Below are 23,630 nucleotides of genomic sequence, written 5' to 3' on the forward strand. Positions count from 1 at the left end.
AAAATATATACACAACGAAAAATCACCAAATTTTAAGGATACTAATATATCATTTTCTTAATCATGTTTGCAAAAAATTGTATCAAAATTCACTCTCTAATATATTTTTTGAGAAATACATATTTAATATTAGATAATCTTGCAAAAAAACTAACATTAAATATGTATTTCTCAAAATATAAATTAGAGATTGAATTTTGATGCAATTTTTTGCAAGCATAATTAAAAAAAAAGATATTATTATTCTTAAAATTTGGTGATTTTTTGTTAAGTATATATTATTTTATAATTTTTTAAAAGTATTATTGATTGTAAAAAAAAGAATTATAAAAAAATTATATACTTAACAAAAATCACCAATTTTTATGTATAATAATATATTATTTTTATAATTATTCTTGTAAAAAATTGCATCAAAATTCAATCTCTAAAATATTTTTTGAAAATATATATTTATTGTTGGGTATTGGTGTTGTGTTTTTAAATTATTTGAAAACATTTTTGTCAATAGTAAAATTCGAGCGTATTTTTGTCAGCGTTTAAATAATTCAGGGGTGTTTTTGGTGGTTAACCCATAAATTTATAATATTGTCATTTATTAGGCACAATGAGAATTGAGTGTAGTATAGAAGAAATTAATCCCCATACGGTACGAACCTCATTTAGTTAGAAGATATGTCGGTATTCAATGCTTAATTGTATTTCTCAAATAGAATTGCCTTCTTATGGTAATATATATAAATTCAATATATGCCATAAAAATTAAAAATAATGCTAGAAAACTAATTTTTAGTTAACATTAGTTAATTTTTAAAAAAAAAATATTTTAAATTTTTAGATTCTAAATCATAAACCCTTAACCAGTTAACCCTACATCATAAATAATAAATCTTAAATTCTAAGTTGATTAATGTTGATTAATTAAAAATTAGATTTTTATATTTTTTTAAATTAAATATAATAATAACCACTCATTTTTTATTAATGCTTTGGAAAATACTTGAATATGTTGATGATTATACAAATACAAAGACTACCTAGAGTATACCAAACCATGAAATTTAGTTACAACTTGCAAGGAATGGTTATATGTAACAAGTTTTATAGTCAGTTTTCTAGCCACTAAAAGATAAATTCCGACGAAACAAAAATGGAGAGTACGAAACCAGAACCATATATGAAAAGGGTAACATTGAAATTGAATAGGTCCAAAGTAAAATCCAGTGGCGGTGGTGATGCTTCTGAAAGCATCCTCGTTTATATCCAACTTAGAAGCACATGCCTCACAGGAATTGTTCGTTCTTGGATCATCACAAACACCAGAGTCACTCCAACACACCCAGGTGGCTACAACTTAGACAGATGCCTTAACTATGTTCATCATTAGTAGTGGTCTGTGGGTCCCACCACACAAGTTTATTACCAAAATTTTGTTCTAGTATGTGTTTTGGACCAAGACAATGTTTGGTTTTGCTTTACCCTCTTTCACACACCATCACAAAAACGAAAAAAAAAAAAAAAAAAAAAACCCACATGCATATAATTGCATACATACCTATACACGTATGTATAAAAAGCCTTAACACAACCACAAACCTATCCCAAAAGAATCTTTTCCAAAATGCCCTTTATGCCAAACTCCAAAAGGCGTTTACTTATGCACCACTTTTTTTCTTCTCTCTTTCTTTTCTTCTACAATAATGGTACACACACATCATATATATGACCCCTAGATTCTTTTCTTTTTGAACTCTTAACTTGAGAAAGAGTCATATATTTATATAATAATATTGCATATTATTAAGTAAAGGGGAAGAAGAGTTTTGAGGAGGAAAAAGAATTGAAGAAACAAATTAATGTGTTACCCGGGAGATCCTTATGTTAGCCAAGAAGGGCTTGATGTGGTGCATAGAAGATGGGTTGTTTTCCAGGTGGAAACCGCCGCAAGGCATGCACAAAGGGCAATGATGACGACTACACAGGCTCGTGGCGGCGACAGCTCCGGAGAGAATGGCCTTATGAAGCGATGCGTGTGCTCGCCGTCGCAGCATCCGGGGTCATTCCGGTGCAGGCAGCATCATGCAGAGTATGTGTGGCGTGGCAGAACAAATTAAGTGATGGTTGAACATTGATCTATAAGATGTATTTAATTCCAGTTAGTACATACATGAATGTTATAATATATTTATAATAGGCATGCTTATAAAATGTTATATATTTCCCCTTCTTTTCAGGATTGTGTGTGATATAATGATCACAAAGTTTGTTACGATACTAGTGTTTTCTCTTTTTATTGGAAGAGATGATACTAGTTTATGCAACTGGGGGGTTCTTTAAGTTCTTTATATATACTGTTGTGCTAAAATGGAGCAATACTATGGATATGGGCTCAAAAGGGAAAGATTATTGTGAATTTTTTGTTATTTAGGTTTATGATGACTGCAGAAACCATTCGACAATTCTTTGTTTTTTCCTCTGACTAATAAGGATGTTACTTTCTGAAACGAGAAAGATCAATCGCAGCATTTATTATTAAAATGCCATAACTTTTAAGTAATTTTTGTAAAGGTTGGTTGGAGTTAACTTCTCTCCTAGTTTAGTTAGTTTCCTGACAAAAACCGTTTCTGTATTTGTTTTGTGGCAGTGTGGCACATAGGAAGTTGTTCTAAACTAACTATTGTGTTTAACGCATTTATGTTCCGATGACATGTCAAAAAGTTTAAAAAGGAATATGATGTTGCTTTATAAAACCTAATCTATCTAGTTATTTATTTATTTTTTTCCTTTCTTTTTTCGTTATATAATTTTCTTTTGATTAGTTGTAGTTGCTCTCCTCTGAAAAATAGGTTCTTATTAATGTTTCTGTTGTTTTAATGGGAAATCCTACTTTATTTAGGGGCAATTTACGTAAATAAAATAATTGAAAAAAAAGTTTATGCAATACAATTTTATAAATTATCAGATGTAATTACAATATTTTAATTTGTATATAATCCACTACACCTTACTACTGTGGATTCTATTAACAAGTAAACTGCTACATTCTGCGACAGTTTAGTTCGAAAACACCAAGAGCATAAACTGCTACATCTTGTAGCGGTTTATGAAGGGATAAATGTACAGGATAATCCGCGATACCCTACAGCGGTTTCTTCATAACGTGGCTGCTTGGTAAATACCTATGTGTGTTTTTGGCAAACGCGTTGGAGAAAAAAAAGTGATTCCACTTCTGAACGCATGTTCACGTAAAGCTAAAATTTGTTACTTCTGCGTTCATGTTCATGGTGGCTGATCACTTCTCTAATGCGTTTGCCATAATCCATTACAGGGTATTGCGGATTAACCTGTGCATTTATTCCTTCATAAACCGCTACAGGATGTAGCGTCCTGTAGCGGGTTACGTATTAATGGAATCCGCAGTAGCGTGTAGCAGATTACATACAAATTGAAATGTTGCAATTGCGTCTGGTAATTTGTAATTGCGTAAGCTTTCTTTCTAATTGTTTTATTTGCGTAAATTGCCCTTTACCTAGTGCTATAGCCGTTAGTGGCTCTTTTTCTTTTTGTAATTTATTTCATTTATAAGTGAAATTATCTTTGTTAAGCAAAAAAAAAATTACAGTATATTCCTTGATTCAATTGTTAAGTATTTCTAAAATTTTATAAGTACATATATAATTGAATAACAGTAGTTTACACAAACAATAAACAACGATTGGACTGTCTTTATATATGATGACTAAAGCAAGACGTTAAGAACAAAGATGGTTAAGGAGAACAGTTTAAAGTATGTAATGCCTGTTGCTGGAAAATAAATCAGCAGTTAAATCACTTCATAATATGCCCATCTCTTAAAAAATTCCTTAACCATTGACTAGGTGTTGGGTGCAATAAGCAGTGTCTCTTAAATAACTCAATCTACTGATATCAATATAATGGTTTTACCTATGAAAACAGATCATAACACTGTTGGAATAGATCATGAAAGATTTTGTTAAGTATAATAGTTGCCATAAGAAATATATCAAAAGAACCTAATCTTTAAATTATAAGTTTATAACATAAATCTGCACTTAAAGTAATAAGTTTATTTTCCCATTAATTAAATGGCATGTTTTCCACCACCTAGAAATCACACCTTTTTGTTCATTTTGCCAGTGCTACATAACCCATTAATGAACACAGAATATTTGTTAAAGTAGACAGCAACCAGAAATTGGATTCTAGATAGCAACTTATCCACCACACGTGAAGAAGATATACCACCACCGAATTGAAAGTGAAGTGCACAATTCAATTTGACTGTAATGTGCTATAACCTGTGACATTTCAAAGCGCCGAACATTCTACATGTCACTACAATGACCTTCCTTTGATTTTGGGGTTAGAATCATCTCCCATGTTAGTTTTAAACTATATTATGTTAGGAAAAAGATAAACACAAATGCCTAAATTGGACCCTACAAATTCGAAGAGGACTATACGCATTCATAATACATGTATGATGTGTCTATCTCTCTCTCTTAACATTAACTTGGGCAGTTGGGCTTGTTCAAGATCAATCAAAGGATCTGAATCCTTGACTTTGATATGTCCACATTTTATTAAAATAATAGATAGAACAAAATGGAAGATCAATATATGTGTCCAGCAGAACCCTTTTTTTCCTTCCGGGGGTTGCGTCACATGTCACTAATCACTATGGTAGTAAATAGTATCCGCAAGAGCCAGGAGGTTCGATTTCTTTTAATCTATTTCTCTTTTACTAGAGATTCTAAGTTAACTAAACCAAGCATGATATCAATTGATTTAGTTTCATGATTGCTGAAAACACATTCTTTCGTAGGTTTATCAGGAAAACCAATTAATTTATTTCTCAATCACTGGACTAACAAAGCTCCTATCTCATCTACCTCATAGTACATAACAAATACGGATGCTGGTAATTTTTGGTCAATCAGAATTTACAAGGGTGTGTGTCATGTGTCAATCATATTCAAAATTATACAGCCTGGTAAAATTAATGCAAGGAACAGAACACACCACCGTGATATGAACAGAGCATGCTAAAGATTGCTACAGAGTCATGCATCTTCAGCTCCAACATTTGTGCTTTGATCCAGCTTATCACCCAGTGACTGAAGCAAATAAACAATAGATTAGCAAAGTTTTTCTGTATGAAACTGATGAATGCATTGAATAAATTATCTACTTAGCCACATGGTTTTCCATTGCCAAAACTAAAATGCAGGCCATGCAAGAATTGTATAAGCTAAGGACAACGCAATGTTTGTGGTAGATGTAATAACAATTGCAACGTTTGTGATGCTTACTAAAAAGCATATACAACTCAGTTTTTATTTTACAATGTTAAGAAGGTATTTACAAAACCTAAAATGAGTGGTTATGTTATGTATGCTTCTAGAACTAGTATTGAATGTATTTGAGAAGCATATCTGGATTTTATGAAACAAGGACAACTATAAAATCCAGGAAGCTTCCACCTAACAAAAATTGGTTTAAACTTGAAACTGGATAACCAAAATGAATACCAAGTACAATCAAAGGATCACAAAGCACGGTATTCTTCCAAGTCAGGACAATTATGCAGACTTAAAGAGAGACCCCAAATAAAGGTGTTTGGAAAAGGAAAGGAGGGAATCTAATACGTAGAATACACAGCTAGGAAAAAACTTTAATCAGCAATCAGTAATTGGTAACACAAGACAAACCAAATGCTGCCAAAAAAAGGGGGAATTATCGACATTAGTAGCATTTTTGGAAAAACAAAACATGCTATCCAAGCATAAATAAGAAGTATCCAGCAGTTCTATCTGGGTTTTTCAAATCAGCTAACGAAGTAATCCCCTGGCCCCTTGACCCAGCCTGGAAAAGCGAAGAATAGCAAAGATAGCCACAACTCTCCCCACGGCTTGAACCCGGGTCCTCTCACTTGAAGACCTTAGTTCACCTCCCCTTAACCATCCGGCAAAGGCTCATTGGCAATCCCACCAATTATTGAAAGGAAAAAAGCCATGAAATGAATCATTCATTGGCCACAAACATAGAGATAAACGACCAATCTATCATTCTTACAGAAGAAACAAAAATTCAGATTCTAACCTCAGGATAGCAGTCTTGACGAGCAATTGTCTGGTTTTTTACATTCACATACACTTCACATGACACAGTTGCCTGGATTCAGCATGGAAAAAAAAATCACAAAATAAGTTCCACTCAGAAAACATGAGAATTGGGGGGAAATATTCAGCAACTTGAACTTGCAAACCCTATTTTAGTCCCAAAATTATAGGCATCATTAATGGTGTAACCTACTTCATGTCCCCAAATATATCATTCCATACTCCCAAGATCAAATGAGTCTCTTAATAGTAAAATCAGTAGCAAATTTCATAGAAGGACCATTAAAACAATTTTCAGAAACCAGCATAATAAGATTTAGCTGAAAACTTAAATTGAGAAGTGAATCAGCACCTACCTTCAATGGAACATCGAAGAAGAACAACCCTAGCTTCCCTTCCACGCGCGTTTGTGTATCGAAGGGGATAACACCCTTAGCAAGATCCTCAAGCAAGTAGAAAGCGTCGTAGATCACCTCGAACCCATCAATGACCAGCGTGGCGTCCACGTAGGACGAGGCGCGCGCCTTGATCTTGCCTCCGGCGGCTTCCACCACCCCAAGCTGGCGGCCGCGGTACCCAATGGAAACAAAGAGGCGGTCATAAGTTACAGAGAAGAAGTCCTTGTTACGAACCTTAACGGTGACGGAGAAGGACACGTCGAGAACCGGTATCGGGTCAGCTCGGATGCCGATCCGGTTGAGGCGGATCCGAGCGAGGCGGATGTCCGGGTCGGAAGGGTAGATGAAGAAGACGGCGACAGCGAGAATGATGAAGAGGAAGAATAAGGCGGAGTAGCAGAGGCAGCGGCGGCGGCGGCGGCGGGAGGTGGTGTCGGGGTGGTAGCGGGGGAGAAGAACGACGACGTTTTGAGGTGGGGAATAAGAAGGGTAAGAATGGTAATTGCAAGGGACGGGATTAGGGTTTGAGGGAAGGGGAGAGTAAGGGACGAAATCGTCCTTCCCGTTCCCGGTGGTCATTCTGAATGATGATGGTACCTTTCACTGTGTCGTCTAGTCTCCTTCCGTATCGCACAAACACGTAATAAATCATCATCATAATTATAATTCTAACTAATACATCTATTAATACGTCTATTATTTTTGTTTTCTCCGACTAATTGGACTTTTTACATGTCAACTTTTTATAACTTATTTCTTAAATATTACCATTTTAGTAAGAAAAAATTGTTTTTGTATAAAGTTAATAATTAAAATTTATTAAATAATTTAATTAAATTATTATTTAATAAATTTTAATTATTAATTATTAATTTTATATAAAATTAATCATTTTTATTTTATATGTGCATCTTTGAATAGTATTTTTTGAGTCAACACATAAGAAAGAAAAGGCCTAGATGTCAAAATAATGGTATAGGGTAATAATATGCCTAATATCAGGGTGGTATAATTTTAATGAGTTCCAAAAATAATGACACGTTGATAAAGAAAAAGAAAACCAACTAATCTGTTGAAAATTTTAATTAATTTTAAGAAATAAAATTCCTTTGTTTAAAGAATCTCTCTAGCAGTTTGTTCTTATGCACGAATTCACTCACCCAAAACAACCATACCGATTATTGGTGTCACCTCTTTCACTCACTCATATCCGGACTAACACAAACTCGGTCAAATTCTCACTTGTTGAAAGAGAGAAAGAAAAATGAAGAGAGAACCAAGGAGAATGCGTCAGCAAAGAAAGGAAAGACTGACAATGGTAGTAAACTGAACATAAAGTATCAAATTAGTCTCTTAATTCAGTTTTGATTTTTAAAATTTAAAGTATTTTATTTTGGGATTTGAATTTTTTAAAGTTTGAATTTTACTTTAGAAAATAAAATGTAATCTCTCACTATTTATTTTATAAGTGAGACCAAAAATAAATATAAAAGAGAAATTATTCAAGAATAGAAGATCACACTTTATCTTCTAAAGTACAAATTTAAAATTTAAAAAATTCAAATTCTTTATTTTGAATTCAAAAAAATTTTATTTAACTTCAATATAATTTTACCGCCAAAATTAAATAATTAACGGAATTATGCTGAATTTTTTAACGGTTTTACTGTAGACTGTAGTAATTAAAATTTTTTATTTCAATTTATTTTTTTAAAAAATTTTAAAACCTTAAGTAAAATTAAGAATAAGATTTTAAATATTTTGTAAAAAAAATTAGTATACAAAAGTTTCAATTGTTTTTTCAGATAACTATTAAAAAATTTAGTAAAATAGTTATCCGTCTATTTTAGCATATATTGTCGTTAACGGTTCTATGATAAAATAAGATTAGAGATTAACGTGAGTTTTAAATGTTAAGTTGGAGAATTAAATTGTGTATATCAAAATTTTGAGAATCGGATTAAAATTTTAGTGTATCAATTTATTTTTTAAGAGAATAATTATTCAAATTAGTCTCTAAAAATTTTAAAAGTGGACATTTTAATTCCCAAAAAAATTATTACACAGATCAGTTTTCAATATTTTTCTTCGTCAGACATAACAATTTTCTGTCTATTTTCCAACGTGACTCACTAAATTCTTCAAGTATTTATTAGAAAAAGAGTATTAGTAAATATTATAATCGAAATAACTTTTAAAGTTAAGTAAAACCTATTTGATTTCTAGTATGGTATATTTTCAAAAAAAAAATATTATTAAACCATTCGTACTACATATACAATTCTAAATTCAACAAAAAGATATGTACAAAGACTCATATTCTTTTAAATGAAAAGCATATTATTGTGGTTTGATTAGTTTCACGTCTTGTTGTTTGTATATTTCATTTTATTATATTGAGTATTTTCTAACTCCAAGTCAGAAATATCTTATATTAAGAAGTGGTCCAAATATTGATTATATTCATGTGTATGTACTAAATAAGATTATAAGTAAATATGCTCATATATTTATCATATCATCACTAAATGCGCAATGAATAATATTCATTGTATCAATTACACCACATAAAAAAATAAAATAAATTTATTATTATTAATTACATAATAACACCGTATCATGATTTTTTAAATATATTTTGTTAAAAATAGTTATCATTAGATTTTTATGTATATATTTATAACAAAAAATATAAAAAGTATATATATTGTGACTCATCAATAATAATAATAATAATTTATTAGAAATTATTCTAAAAGAAATTTAAGGTTAAAATTATTTTAATATAACTTAATTTTGTGTGATAGCTAAAAATTAAGTATCAAAGTTATTCTTCTATTTTTATTTGAATTTCAACATAATCATCAAATTATCAATTAATTCAAAAAGCTAATTGAATTTCTACTTCATATTAGACTAATTTAATATATACATCAATGTGGCATATATATATTATTTTTCTTTGATTTATAATGTGCAAAAGTTATGTTAACAAAAAAAAAAATCTTAACTGTCACATGTGCAAGTTTGCATGCCAACTCAGTATTTTCTGTTAATGAGTCATAGGGCTGGCAATTCATACTCTACACGCGGGTATCCAACCCGGTCCAACCCGTTCGGGTAGGGTAGGCTATTCGACCCACTGCGGGTAGAGTAGGGTACGGTCCGGGTATGTCTGCAAGTAGGGTAGGGTACAGATTTAGGGTGTACCCTATCCTATCCTACCCACACCTCATATATAATGAGTAAATTCCCATAATGGTCCTCGAGATTGACGCTGTGCACCAAAATCGTCCCTGAGATTCCGATTGCACCAATTACGTCCCTGATATTGGAAAAATTGCACCATAGTAGTCCCTGACCCGTTTTCGTTAACGGCGCGTTGACGTGACTTGATGAGTGGACCTTTGGTGACACGTGTCACATCATGGTTTGGCCACGTGTAACGGTATGATGACGTGTTGGTCAACGACACGTGGCATGCTGGCGTGGATGGGTATGCCACGTGTCACAATACTATTTTGCCACGTGTCAGATTATGCCACGTGTCGCAATGTTATTTGTCCACGTGTCATCCACTATGTCATCGTTACATGTGCACCAAATTGGTCCCTTACTTTGCATCAAATTACTCATTTTAGTCACTGAAATTGAATGTCGTGCACCAAATTAGTCTCTTCATCAGTTTTTTTCTCATTTTTTTATAAATTTAAAATTCTCAATATTTTTTATACACTAATTTTAATTATATTTTTTATTATACATATTTTATAATAAATTTTTTAATTAATAATGTTAACTTGTATCATTAGAGTATATGTTAACTAAAACCAAAACTTTATTATTGCCTCTTGTGTTTATTTGTATCTGTTTTAATACTGTTCAAGTCATGTTTATAATAAGTACTTGTATTGATTAATAGTGTAATATATGAAAAAGCTGCCTAACTAAGTTATAGATAAAATGAATTATTATAATCGATAGTATAAATCTATCTTATTAATTTAGTGAGAAGTTAATTATATGGGAAATCAGACATTCTTAAAATAGATGGAAATAATGAATTTATATTAGTTAATAAGTGTCTTATCAAGTATTTCTAAAATATTTATTAAAGTGTTAAATATTATAAAAATTGTATTAAGGAATATTATTATACTCTTAACTTACACTTTTTATTAAATCAATATCAATATGTCACATAATTCTTTTAATAAAATATTATAGAAAAAAATTGTATAATTAAAACTAATATTTTAAAAATATTTTATAAAAACACTTGTATTTAAATAATTTGTGAAAAGATAAAATTAAAATTAGTATATTCAAATATATAATGAGAATTTTAAATTTATAAAAAAAATAAAAAAAACTGATGAAGGGACTAATTTGGTGCACGACATTCAATTTCAGGGACTAAAATGAGTCATTTGATGTAAAGTAAGGGACCAATTTGGTGCACATGTAACGATGACATAGTGGATGACATGTGGACAAATAGCATTGCGACACGTGGCATAATCTGACACGTGGCAAAATAGTATTGTGACACGTAGCATACCCATTCACGTCAGCATGCCACGTGTCGTTGACCAACACGTCATCATACCGTTACACATGGCCAAACCATGAGGTGACACGTGTCACCAAAGGTCCACGTCATCAAGCCACGTCAGCGCGCCGTTAACGGAAAACGGGTCAGGGACTACTATGGTGCAATTTTTCCAATCTCAGGAACGTAATTGGTGCAATTGGAATCTCAGGGACGATTTTGGTGCACGGCGTCAATCTCGGGGAACATTATGGGGATTTACTCCATATATAACACATATTTTATAAAAATTAGGTATATAGTGAAGGAAGTGAGAGTTGAATCCACAACCTCCCTTATGTAATGACTTACAATAAATGAACAAACACTAAAACTAGTTAGTTAATTTAGTAATTTAGAACATTAGTTTTTATTTTTTATGTTATTAATAGGGCAATTTACGTTATTAAATTGTTTCACCCTCAATATTACGCAAATGCATTGTTTCCAAATCTAATACGCAAATACATTGATTCACAATTCTATATAAACCGCTACATCCAGCCGCGGTTTACGTGTGTGCGTGTGTGAGTGTAAACCGCTATAGGCTATAGCGGTTTACGTGTAGTGTGCTGCCTATATAAACCGTGGTGGTAGCCGCGGATTATGCATTTAGAGGGGTTGTGAAGTTTTTTAGAGAGAGGAAATTCTAGAGAGAGGTTAGAGCAAGTTGAGAGCGGGTCCGAGGTATCTCAGCGGCGACTTCCGGCGAGTTATCATGGCAGGCAGGACCTTGTACCGACTGAACGGTGTTGCGCATATTGCCGGTTCTATTGGTGACGAGGTTAGTTAATAATTATTTTTTTTTCTAGGCTTTGCATATGTTAGTCAGAAAAATGGTATGTAAGGTAGACGAACTAGAATTTATAGATTATTCCCTCTAGTTTGAAATTAGGTTTCGCATGCTAGGATGTTAGTTTAATGGGTTTGGTTTAGTATTTTGAGTTTTTCTTGTTAAGTTATAAATATGACTACTTAGCTGAATTTCAAATCCCTTCAATGAATGTTATTCTACATGGTGTTGGTTTAGTTTAGGGAAAGGGACAGTTGACGTTAGTGAATTATTTTAGTTTGGTTAGTGTATTTGTATGATATGTAGTTTTTAATTTTAAAGCTTTATAATATTTTTATATTTCTGGCTGTTATTTATTCAAATATGTGTGTTGTTATTTTTACTATCGTGATTAGGGAATTTTTTTTTATATAGGAGAATTTGTTGATGGTTTAAGATATTTGTATCCAGTTAGATAGGGGAATTTTTTTATGGATAGGAGAATTTAATTGGACTCTGTATTTATTTGCTGTTCTGTGCAGCCCACTAGGTGTATATACAGTGTGAGACGACAACAGAATATGCCCATGCATGAAAGGATCATCCCGTATTTAAAGAGGGCTGGATTGTACCATTTGGCCAGGCTAAACAGCCAATGGTTCTGGTTGGATGAGCCATTGGTTAGTGCGTTCGTTGAGAGGTGGCATCCTGAGACGCACACGTTCCATATGCCTTTCGGAGAGTGCACAGTGACATTGCAAGACGTGGCATTTCAGCTAGGGCTGCCTGTGGATGGGCATTTCGAGACCGCAGCTTACCAGCCACATATGACGGAGATGCATTCCCAGCCACCTGATTATTAGGGTCAGTATGTGGTGGATCTTAACGAGTCTGCAGGTAGCCCATTGGATACTTGGTTCACCATGGGGGGCACCCCCAGTCCGCGATTGGGTTAGACCATCCAGTTGATGACATTGGATAGGAGGCGGCCCGACCGACTCGAGTCAGGCATCCCGCTCGATGTGGGACAGGATCTCATCTCCTTGGTGACTTTCATGATGCAGCCCGAGATGATCGTGATGATTAGCACCATGTGTTGTATTTTTTCATTTTTCGTTATGTGGTTTATGTTCCGGTTATGGACTTTATGTTTATTCTCGTTGGATGAATGTTATTTTAGTCAGTTTTTACTTTATGTTTATGTTTATGGACTTTATGTTTATTGATCGTACAACTATGATGGAAATAAACCATGATAAATCTAGAAAGGTGATAAATAACTACTTGTATTAACATTAACATTTAAACCAATAAGACTTAGAACTCATCACTGATACAAACAGACACATTCGTAGTAACGAAGACTAAACTCAAAACTGGCAAAGTGATGCGTAAACTAACACAAACTAACTAAATCATGATAAATCTAGATGCCGCTAGTAGAACCTCACTGAGGGCAAACCCTTCGAGTATGACCGGGTTGCCTGCACAGGCCACACCTCTTAGGTCGGCCGGTGTCAGCGTCGTCCATGTTGTTGTGGATGCGGGTGGACCATGGTCGTCCTTCTCTTGCCCTTCTCATGCCCGGGTCGGGGATCACAGTCGACCCATCATATGGTGACCAAAGCCCCTCTGGAATACAAGGTGAAAAGGACATCTCATACACCTTAAAGACCTCAGACATGGTGTACACCTCATCGACATAAGTGGCCCAATCTAGCCGTGACTGCGCACAGCATGCGAGGGCATGGCAACAGGGGTAGTGCAGCGCCTGGAAGTATCCACAATCGCAGGTGCGATCCCTTAGAAAAACCCGATAGCTACCCAAAGAGAATTTGCCGGTGGGAGTCGTCTCAGCCACTGTATAGTCAAGGTGATGTCTATCAAACACAGTCACGGTGAAGCACCTCGAATCCTTCAGGTTACGCTCAATGGCCTTAACTAGTGCCTGTGAAAACTGGTGCCCGGACCCTAACTGTGCCTCTGCCGTGTGCCCCCAGACAACAAACAACTCCGCCAGCTAGAGATATGTCGACTTAACCAGAGACGTCACTGGTAGGTTTCTTGTGCCCTTCAAGACAGAGTTCACACACTCATAAATGTTGGTCGTCATGTGACCATATCTTCTCCCCCTATCCTTGTGTTGTGTCCACCTCTCATACTCCATTCTGTTTGCCCAATCGCACATGGTCGGATTCTCTGTCCTCATTATATCAAACCAATAGTCAAATTCTGCTTCCGTCTTTGCATACGCGGCATTTACCAGCCACCTCCTCGCATCCTGTCCCTTGAAAGTGAGGGCAAAATTTGCAGCAACATGCCGAATACAAAATGCCCGATAAGCATGGGGAGGTTGCCAACCACTATCGGGGGACTCTAGTGCAGCCTTGATGCCGTTGTGTCTATCAGAGATCACGAGAATACCTTGCTGTGGAGTGACATGTCTTCTAAGATTCGAAATAAAGTATGACCAAGACTCTGCATTTTCCCCCTCCACGAGTGCAAACGCAACAGGCAAAATATTCGAGTTACCATCCTGAGCGATCGCCAACAACAATGTCCCGCCATACTTGCCATAGAGGTGTGTTCCGTCGATGCTTACGAGCGGCTTACAGTGGCGGAATGCCTCAATACACGGAGGGAATGTCCAAAACATCCAATGAAAGTAGACTCTATCTTCATCAACTTGGTCACCCACTCTAATCGGGGAGGTCTTCAGTAGAGCAATGGAACCTTCCATCGTGGATGTGACCCCAAGGATCCACCGAGGCAAATCAGCATATGACTCCTCCCAATCGCCATATATCTGCGCTACTGCCTTCTGCTTCGCCAACCACACCTTCCGATAACTAGGCCTGAATCCATATGTCGCCTCCGTTACCTCTTGCAACACCTTAATCGACACCGACGCATCAGCTCTAACCAATGGAAAGATTCTCGCACAGATGACATGATAATCAAGTTGCTTGTGGTCGCTTGATATCGATGTGGCCATACACTTGTGCGGACCGTTGTACCTCCTAACTTCCCATGTGCTCTTCCTTTTCCGCATGACTATCCGAATCAACCACGTGCACCCGTTACCAAACTCCTTGCATCTCCCTTGGTATTTCAGATTGTCGACTCCATAACCTTGTACTCAACTCCACGCCGAATACTGTAATCTTTTACACTCAACACAGCTTCCTCTTTACTCTGGAATGATTGGCCAATCTGAAATTCAGTCAGAGGTGTCCCATCATGCATCCCCTGCCCATCGAATGTTGCATCTACATTTTGGTGTTGGCCGATGGCTTCCAAGTTCAAAGAAGAGAGGTGGGGAGGGTACTCTTGTGTTCCAGAACCGGAACCTCCATGGGTTGAACGTGTACCTCTTGGAATATCATCATCACTGTCCCCACCAATATCGACAGGCTCCTCATCCGAATCATCGTCACACAGTACATTCTCAACTCGATCCGGTCCGACATCACATTCAAAATCAGGTACAACAGGAGCAATATATGCATGAACAGCCCCAGCATGTTCGGGCTCAGGAATTGGAACTGCCGCTGCTACCACAGGCATCGATGTCGATGCACCACCGGCTGTGGTCGACTGAGGATTCGGTGCCGATGCCCCAGAGCTATCCACACTATCTTCCAACTTCGCAAGCAGCTCAGGTATCCTCACCTCCGGAAAACTACGCCTACAGTGAAACAAGACCTGCAGGTCTTCATCCGACCCGATCACGAAGGTCTCATATCTCACACCAGTTGACACAACGGCAATGGAAATCTTGTAAAATAACTTTTTTACCCACTTCGTCCCACAGATACCGAGCTTCCGTAATATGCTTAGCTTAATCTCTGCCAACGTATTCGATGATCGGATAAAAATACTAAGCGGTTCTCTATCTGTGAATTTTACACCATGTCTTTTGCTCTTTTGAATTTTTCCAGAGTAATGAACCAGAGCCACAAAACTATCCTCCCCCTCCATTTGTAAATAACACTCTACCTCTCCACATTTGGCCCCTCCATGGTTTATATAGGCAGCCCCATTCAGCACACTGCACGTAAACCGCTATAGTCTATAGCGGTTTACACTCACACACGCACACACGTAAACCGCGGCTGCCAGCAGCGGTTTACCCTCACACACGCACACACATAAACCGCGACTGGTTGTAGCGGTTTATGCACACCTGTAAACCGCTACTGCCAGTAGCGGTTTATATAGAATTGTGAATCAATGTATTTGCGTATTGGATTTGGAAACAATGCATTTGCATAATATTGAGGGTGAAACAATTTAATAACGTAAATTGCCCTTATTAATATGTATAAAATTCGAAATGATTGAATTTTATATTTACTTTGAAAAAATTTGATATTTCTGCGGGTAGAGTAGGGTTTAGAATTTTAGGGTGTGAGTAGTGTTAGGGTTGAGAGATTCTCAACTCGCGGGTAGAATATGATAGAGTTTTAATAAAATTTTTAACCCGCGGGTAGGGTTGGGGTACCCATTGCCAACCCTTTTGAGTCACACTGAAAAATAGACTAATTAAAGATTAATCTGTATATTACTTTTTTTAGAGACTAAAATATTCGATTTTAAAATTTTTTGAGATTAATTTAGATAATTATTCTCTCAAAAAATAGACTGAAGAATAATTTATTTACCAAAGTAAAATTTTAAAAATGTTTTTATAGATTAATTTTTTTTAAAAACTAAAATATCTATTTTATAAACTTTTGATGAGTAATTTAAATAATTATTCTAAATTAAATGAAGTGCTTGATTTGTTAATGGGGGTATTCTCTCACGCTTTTGTTTGTTTGGATATTTATTTAAAACTAACCAATAATCCATTTCCGCGATAGGTGTGATAGACTGATAGTGACTGAATTTTTATTAACAAGAAATCAGTCCAAAAACTAGAAGGATTGAAAATTTCAAAGTGGATTAGAATTAATATCTTGGATAGTGATATCTAGTTTATTTTATAAGAAATTTTATAATAAATATCTTTAAGATGATTCAATATATAAAAAATAAACTACTATTTCCAACTTTAAAATATTTTAGCATTGATAACTAATTCAATATCTCTCAATGATTAGACTATTTTGACCAAAACATCAAAATGGATAATTAATTTTTTCGAACTAATCAAATTTTCAATAAATATTGAGTTAGTTTATATATTTCATAACATTATATTGTCAAAGTTTAAACTTTATGGTTAAAGATAAGAATTTAATTTTAATATATTAATAGTGTAAAATATTTTACATAGTCGTATAATTATATTAATTTTTATATGATTATTCATGCAATCAATATAAAAAATAATTATTTTTTATTCATATATTAGTCGTATAATTACATTTATTTTTTTAAATGATTATTTATACCGTCAATATAAAACGTAATTATTTTTTATTGATATATTATTATATAATTAAATATACGTATAAATTATTTTATATGAATACTACATCAAAATTAAATTTTAAAAATAATAGATGGGTGATATATAAAAGAAATAATTCTGTCGAGTATTGTTCCCTTTACAATAAGCTATATTAGTAATTAGTAGTGGAGAAAACAATTATAATGAGTCATAACATATATGATGGCAACGACTTTGGAGTGGCTATTTAGTCAAATGATTAGGATGGCGGGAAGTTGGTGCAAAAGTTAATCCAATGGTAGAAAATGCTACCCACATAGGCATTGAATTCTTTATGACCATGGGGACACAAATCAATTTCACCTTCATCTATCTTCATAATTGATGACCCTGTATAATTATTTATTCAACCTGTCAGCAATATTTAAGAGAAATGTACTATTTTCTATTTCTTTTTTTATTTTTTTTTTTCAGAAAGTAAAGAGAAGAAGGAGAGCAGATTTCTTCATCAGTTTGCTAAAAATCTCCTTGTTATATATCCCTCTTCTTGTCATGAGAAGCAATGATGCGAAGCCAGTTTCCCTAACAACATTTTTCGCATGCTCTGTTTTGTTCTGTCATAGTAATTATTGCACCGTGTGTGTTTTTTGAAACAAAAAGTTTAACACAATAAGATAGAACATTTAGAAAGTCTAAAATTATAATATAAACACTAAAAAAAAAATCGTAGTTATCTCTGACATTATTATTAACAATTAGACGAAACAAAGTTAACCTACTCTTTATATTTCCTAATCGATTTGGTAATAACTTTCGCAATGTCTGTTTCTTGATTTTTAAAAATTCTGGCATTCCTTTTTAACCACGTATTTTAAATAATAGCAAAAAAGTCAATCAGCCACTTGTTACATTTATTTTTTCTTACATGAGTTTCTGTCCAACTCTTAAAGTGTTGCTTAATGGTTCATGCAATAGACCAAAGTTTATTATAGGCGTATAACCAAGCACACTACACCTGTCACGTGAACTCACAGCCAATGAATAAGTGAAAATCATTCTCAGTTTCTTTTTTACATAAAACACAAACCATATCCCTGTGATCAATAATGCCCAATCTAATCAATCTTTCTTTAGTATTGACCTTACCAACTAACATAAATCAGATGAATAGCTCAACTCTTGGTGGTACTAGTCCTCTCCATATAGATCTAGTGAAACTATAACTCGTAATGTCCTCCGAGAGAGTCTCAGCTCGCAAAACCTACACAAATGAGTTAGAAGAATAAACTCCTGATCTATCAACTTTCCATATTATTCTGTCCTTCCTCTCACTTGTTAACCTGACAGATTGTAGAACTCCATGAAGTTGGTTAACTAATTCTAACTCCCATTAGAATAGTACCCTTCTCCAATGAAAGTTCCATATCCGCTCCAACCCATCCCAGAACCTACAGTCCCCTATTACAGATCCGACTTGGTTTGAAACCAAGAAAAGCCTTGGAAATACATCCTGCAACACACCACATGGTAGCCAATTATCTTCCCGGAAACGAATTCTTCTATCATCTCCTAACTCTAATGATAACCCTCTGACCATTTTATCTCTCGCTTGCTGTTCTCTTATCTGCAACTGACAAATGTCCCTCCACAGACCTTTTGTTTTAGGAACCTGCTAACAAGAAAGAAGGACATTTGGATTTAAGTTATTGTAGGAGCACACAATTTTCTTTCATAATGAAAAATTCTTTTTTGAAAACCGCCACCACCACTTGAATAATAATGCTGTATTCCGGAGCACTGCATCACTCACACCCAAACTCTCGAAGCGTTTTGGAGCTTGCACAGTATCCCACCTCACCAAAGGTACCCTATCCCTTCCGTCCTCATTATTCCACAAGAATCTTTTTTGCAAAGATATCAACTTATCTGCTACTGTTTTAGATATCTTATATAAGTTAAGATAGTAAATCGACAGACTATTAAACACAAATTTAATGATATTAGTTTACCAACTTATCAGCAGCAGTACTCAGACAAATACAATGTTGCACCATGTGTGTAATATACTAAAAAAACTATAAGATTAGTGAATATAGTAAATTTATTATCTTAACGAGTGGTCTTAGACTTTTAGATTCAAGTCTCAGGTTCTATACAACATTACTAAAAGTTTTACCACTTTGAGAATTGTACTACCCCATAGGTCGAATGAAGGGAAAATTTTCAAAAGATTTTGCACGACATATGCAAATCTACATAAGACGTGTAAAATCATTTGCAAGTTTTTATTCAATATTACAAATCTTTTGGAATAACATTACAAATTGAATGTGTAACTAACAACTATGTGCGTTAGTCTTCTTACAAGAGGCCATGTGAATTTCACTAGCCACATAGGAGGCATGTGCAAACACAAGTCTTGCTTGTATGTTTGGCATACCGTTCTCCTTAAAAAATGTTTAATAATAAAAAGAAATTAGTAAGAAATAATTAAAATTTATTTTATTCAGTATTAATTATTGTAATAATTAATAAATATTAAATAAAATAAATTTTAATTTTTTTGTCTATTTAACATTACTGTTTTTTTTATTCAAAAGAATTATTAATATTGAAAAAAATTTATAATAAGTTATTTCATGTGACTCTCACACAGAATTACAGTCATGTCAAAACCTTTGAGATAGTATTTATGTTGTAAGAATAGGATATTTTTTGTGATACTATTTTTAAAAAAAAAATTAAATTAATAAAATATATAGTTATGTTTTTTAACGCAAGAGCTCCTTTTAAATTTGTATAAATTTTTTGCATAGTTTTTTTCTTTTTTTATTAGCCTTATGCTAAAATTATTTCTTCTGGATTAATATTGACCGAATTATAAATTTTTAGGTCATATAAATTTTGATATCATATCATAGTACTATTTTTTTAATTTTTAAAAACATGAACTAATAAGAAAAAAATAAATAATTATATCTAGGATGAATACTCATCTCGATCTCTAATAATTTTTTGGAAGAACCACAAGGTCCCAAATAATAAAAATAACCATTTCAGTCCTTGCTATTTAACATTGTGAGACTATTAGCTTCTACATTTAGGGATGTCAATGGGGCAGGGCGGGGGCGGGGGATGCCTCTCTGCTCCCCATCCCCGCCCTCAGATTTGCTCCCCATCCCCGCCCCATTTCCCGCCGTGGGGGAATATTGCTCCCCATCCTCATTCCTACGGGGACCCTATTCCCCATCTACATAATAGTTCTAACTAATTATTAATTTCCATATGAATAGAGTTGCAAGTATCTATCTTATACAAAAACTACAAGATTTTATACAAAAAGTCTAAATGATACGATGGTGACTTCTTTCGAAATAACACAATGGGGGGACGCAACGACGAGTCAAAGAAAAAAGCAGTGGACGAGGTGGGAGACGCGGCAACAGAGAAGAGAATGGACACGACGACAGAGTTACGAAAAGGAACGCCGCAAATAGAAATTACGACGCAGTAAGGGTGATGGCACGGTAAGGTGTGACGATGCGGTGAGAAGGGTGACGAGGGGGTGGCTGCAAAGAGGTTGGATGGAGTATGGACAGCCTTAGGGATCTCTGAATTCAAGAAGGGTTATGCAAATAAAGATTAGGAGTTTTGGGTTTCTATATATATGTGTGTGTGAGAAATGACTAAAAAACATACATGAGAAATAAACTATTAAAGATAATTCAAGGAATTCATAAATTTCGGGGAATAGAGGGGATCCCCGCTCGGATCCCCGCGCCTACTTCGGGGGAATTTCGTCACCCATCCCCATCCCCGCGGGAAAAATTCCCCACAATCGGATCCCCATTCCGGGCAGTCCCCGCAGGGATCCCCGCGTCTCGGGGAATTTTGCCATCCCTATCTACATTAATGATATCTCTCTAGAACATACTTATATGACATGTTAATCGCTAATATATCCTCAATTTAATTTTTACAAGTAAAAATAATTTAAAAATTATTAATATTTTCCAGTTTTACACAGTAAATTAGCCAATATATTTAAAAAATAACAAAAAAATATTAAAAAAACTAAACAACCTAACAATTATCAAAAAACACAACGAAACTTTCACTAAAAAAATCTATCAATCCTAATTAGCTCTTAACGGATAAATTAACAGTTTAACATATCACATATATTTATTCTTTATAATACAAAAAAAATATTGTTAGAGGGCTAATCAGTCTCACATAAATAAAAATCAAGGATCGAAAATAATTTTTTTTTAATTTAGGATCTGGTTATCTTTTAAAATAATTGTTAGAATTGTTTAAGGTTTTTTTTCTCTTATATCTATTAAAGTGTAAAAATATTATTTATGTAATTTTCATATATCTCTCAAATAAAAAACCAGGGAGTCCAAATAATGCACCAAGAAACTTCATCATTATTTATTAAAGACAATGAAAATGGGATTAATGTAGTGGGGCATCGTATAAGATTTTGTATTATGTGCTACATCTTTGAAAGTTAGGTCAGAACTCAAAAGCATTATCCATTTATATTGATATTGATTTTATTCACTAAAGCTTAAGTAGTAGTAGTGGATCCGTTTCATAATGCATTTTGATTCATGAAAAAGAAAACAAGTTAGCTTGAGGACGAAGAAAGTGACAAGGAAGAAATTCTAGTATAATACAAGTGCACTGTCTTTATCCTAGGCCCATAGTTTTTTTGTTTTAAGGGGTGGCTTGTGAGTGGTTTCTCTTGTGTTTTGAGTCATTATAAAACTTGAACAAGTGATTATTATTATTATTATTATTATTATTATTATTTTCAGTTTCAATTTCACTATAATATATTCTATGCAACAGACCTAAATTTATTAGAGGCCTTTCAAAACTCATCCAAAACGTTTCCTTATTGTCCAGAAAAAAAAATCAAATAATATAAAATGTGCCGAATCTAGATCACTAATAGTAGGCAGATAATAAATGAATCTGATTTTTTCCCTCTACAATTTCCCAATTTCTTGTGGATGAAGAAGCTCCAATTTAATTTCTCTTCTCACTCAGTAGTCAGTACCATAACACATTATTAGAGAAATTAAAACATGCTAATTAAAATGCATGCTTTTTATAACGTAATTTTATGGAAGCAAGCTAGTAACAGTTGCAAACTAAAACTAATTATATATTCTCCGTGATATCTGGCAAAAAGGACTTTCACTTTTGGAGGCTGTTGATAATGTTCCCCGAATATGAATATGAATATAACATCACTTCTGGTAAAGGGTCCTCCTTTGTCCAATTACCATAGTCACTTTTATTTTTTACTTTTCTAACCGCAATATATATATAATTACCTATCAAATTAATTATCAATATAAAATATATATTAAAAATAAATTAAATAATATATATTTATTTATAAATATATGATAGTTACTTTAGAGATTAATTTAGTAGTTGATTTTTAATGTATTTTTTATAATTAATATACACAAACGAAAGCCACTAAGCAAGAGTGATCAACAACAAGAAATTTGGACAATATATGTATAAGATTTTAGTTCAAATTTTATCGCAATTAAATGTAAGATAAATATATTTTTTCTTTAATTAAAAAAATGTATGCAGGATGAAGATCTATGTAAATCCATATAATAGAGAGAATTATTACTAATGAAAACTTGGTAGATCCAATCCAACACTTGATTTATTTCCCAATGGATGAGAATTACAAATTAAATTAGCAAGTTCATTGAGGGAGTAAGAGTCAAGTGAACGATCCACCCAGTAAATCGTTAAATTTATAATTATCTTTTTTACGAAATATAAAAAGCATAGTCAAATTAAGACACCAGAAGGGAGCAGAGAAGCCATGAAACACACTTCGAATTCCAGCAAGTAAATCAAAAGATAGGGTACATGAATCAATACACGCAGATATATAATATTATATATATTAATATATATATAGATAGATAGCTTGATTGTGTTTTATGTCATGGCCTATAACATCTCATCATCAATCACATATATATGAATAATAAAATCCATGAATTCATTTGATGAGGATGGATGATGGATCATGCGATGATGATGAGGATTATTGTGGAGAAACTGAAACAGGAGCAGGCTTATTAGCAGGCATGGACTTGGAACGTTTCATCCAAGTGGGTGAAGTTGAAGAATTAGAAGAAGAAGAACGATGTAAACGGCACCTGAAAGAACCTTCATGTGTGGTTGGTGAACACAAGCAGTGTCCCTTGGCGACCCCACCGCCGTTACCGTTACCGTTACCGCTCCCACTGCCACTGTCACTCTTCGGTGATGTTGT

The 23,630-nt window shown here is 34.0% G+C and overlaps 3 protein-coding genes across 3 annotated transcripts; all 3 read right to left on the reverse strand.

Moving 5' to 3' along the window:
* Positions 1-4,847: 4,847 nt before the first annotated feature.
* LOC107644365 (Late embryogenesis abundant (LEA) hydroxyproline-rich glycoprotein family) lies at positions 4,848-7,211 on the reverse strand. The gene is made up of 3 exons (XM_016348203.3): positions 6,500-7,211; positions 6,124-6,195; positions 4,848-5,138 (listed from the first exon to the last, which is right to left on the reverse strand). The coding sequence occupies exons 1-3, from the start codon at positions 7,118-7,120 to the stop codon at positions 5,085-5,087; spliced, it is 747 nt and encodes a 248-aa protein (XP_016203689.1). The 5' UTR covers positions 7,121-7,211; the 3' UTR covers positions 4,848-5,084.
* Positions 7,212-13,351: 6,140 nt separating this feature from the next.
* Positions 13,352-14,956, reverse strand: LOC148566167 (uncharacterized). The gene is made up of 2 exons (XM_088487410.1): positions 14,081-14,956; positions 13,352-13,924 (listed from the first exon to the last, which is right to left on the reverse strand). The coding sequence occupies exons 1-2, from the start codon at positions 14,954-14,956 to the stop codon at positions 13,352-13,354; spliced, it is 1,449 nt and encodes a 482-aa protein (XP_088343536.1).
* A 59-nt stretch (positions 14,957-15,015) lies between these two features.
* On the reverse strand, positions 15,016-15,885 carry LOC107641269 (uncharacterized). The gene has a single exon (XM_016344764.1). The coding sequence runs from the start codon at positions 15,883-15,885 to the stop codon at positions 15,016-15,018; it is 870 nt and encodes a 289-aa protein (XP_016200250.1).
* Positions 15,886-23,630: the final 7,745 nt, after the last annotated feature.

Source organism: Arachis ipaensis, chromosome B5, assembly GCF_059453495.1.
Source record: "Arachis ipaensis isolate K30076 ecotype BB chromosome B5, ASM5945349v1, whole genome shotgun sequence".
Lineage (NCBI taxonomy): Eukaryota > Viridiplantae > Streptophyta > Magnoliopsida > Fabales > Fabaceae > Arachis > Arachis ipaensis.

What these genes read in the sequence shown, in the direction of transcription:
- LOC107644365 (XM_016348203.3), bottom strand. Translation starts at nt 7,120, where the DNA reads ATGACCACCGGGAACGGGAAGGACGATTTCGTCCCTTACTCTCCCCTT. An exon ending in TCTTCGATGTTCCATTGAAG is followed by an intron (nt 6,196 to 6,499) that starts GTAGGTGCTGAT and finishes TGCTGAATCCAG; the next exon opens with GCAACTGTGTCATGTGAAGT. An exon ending in GTCAAGACTGCTATCCTGAG is followed by an intron (nt 5,139 to 6,123) that starts GTTAGAATCTGA and finishes TATTTGCTTCAG; the next exon opens with TCACTGGGTGATAAGCTGGA.
- LOC148566167 (XM_088487410.1), bottom strand. Translation starts at nt 14,956, where the DNA reads ATGCGGAAAAGGAAGAGCACATGGGAAGTTAGGAGGTACAACGGTCCG. An exon ending in ATCCGACCATGTGCGATTGG is followed by an intron (nt 13,925 to 14,080) that starts GCAAACAGAATG and finishes ACATATCTCTAG; the next exon opens with CTGGCGGAGTTGTTTGTTGT.
- LOC107641269 (XM_016344764.1), bottom strand. Translation starts at nt 15,885, where the DNA reads ATGGAGGGGGAGGATAGTTTTGTGGCTCTGGTTCATTACTCTGGAAAA.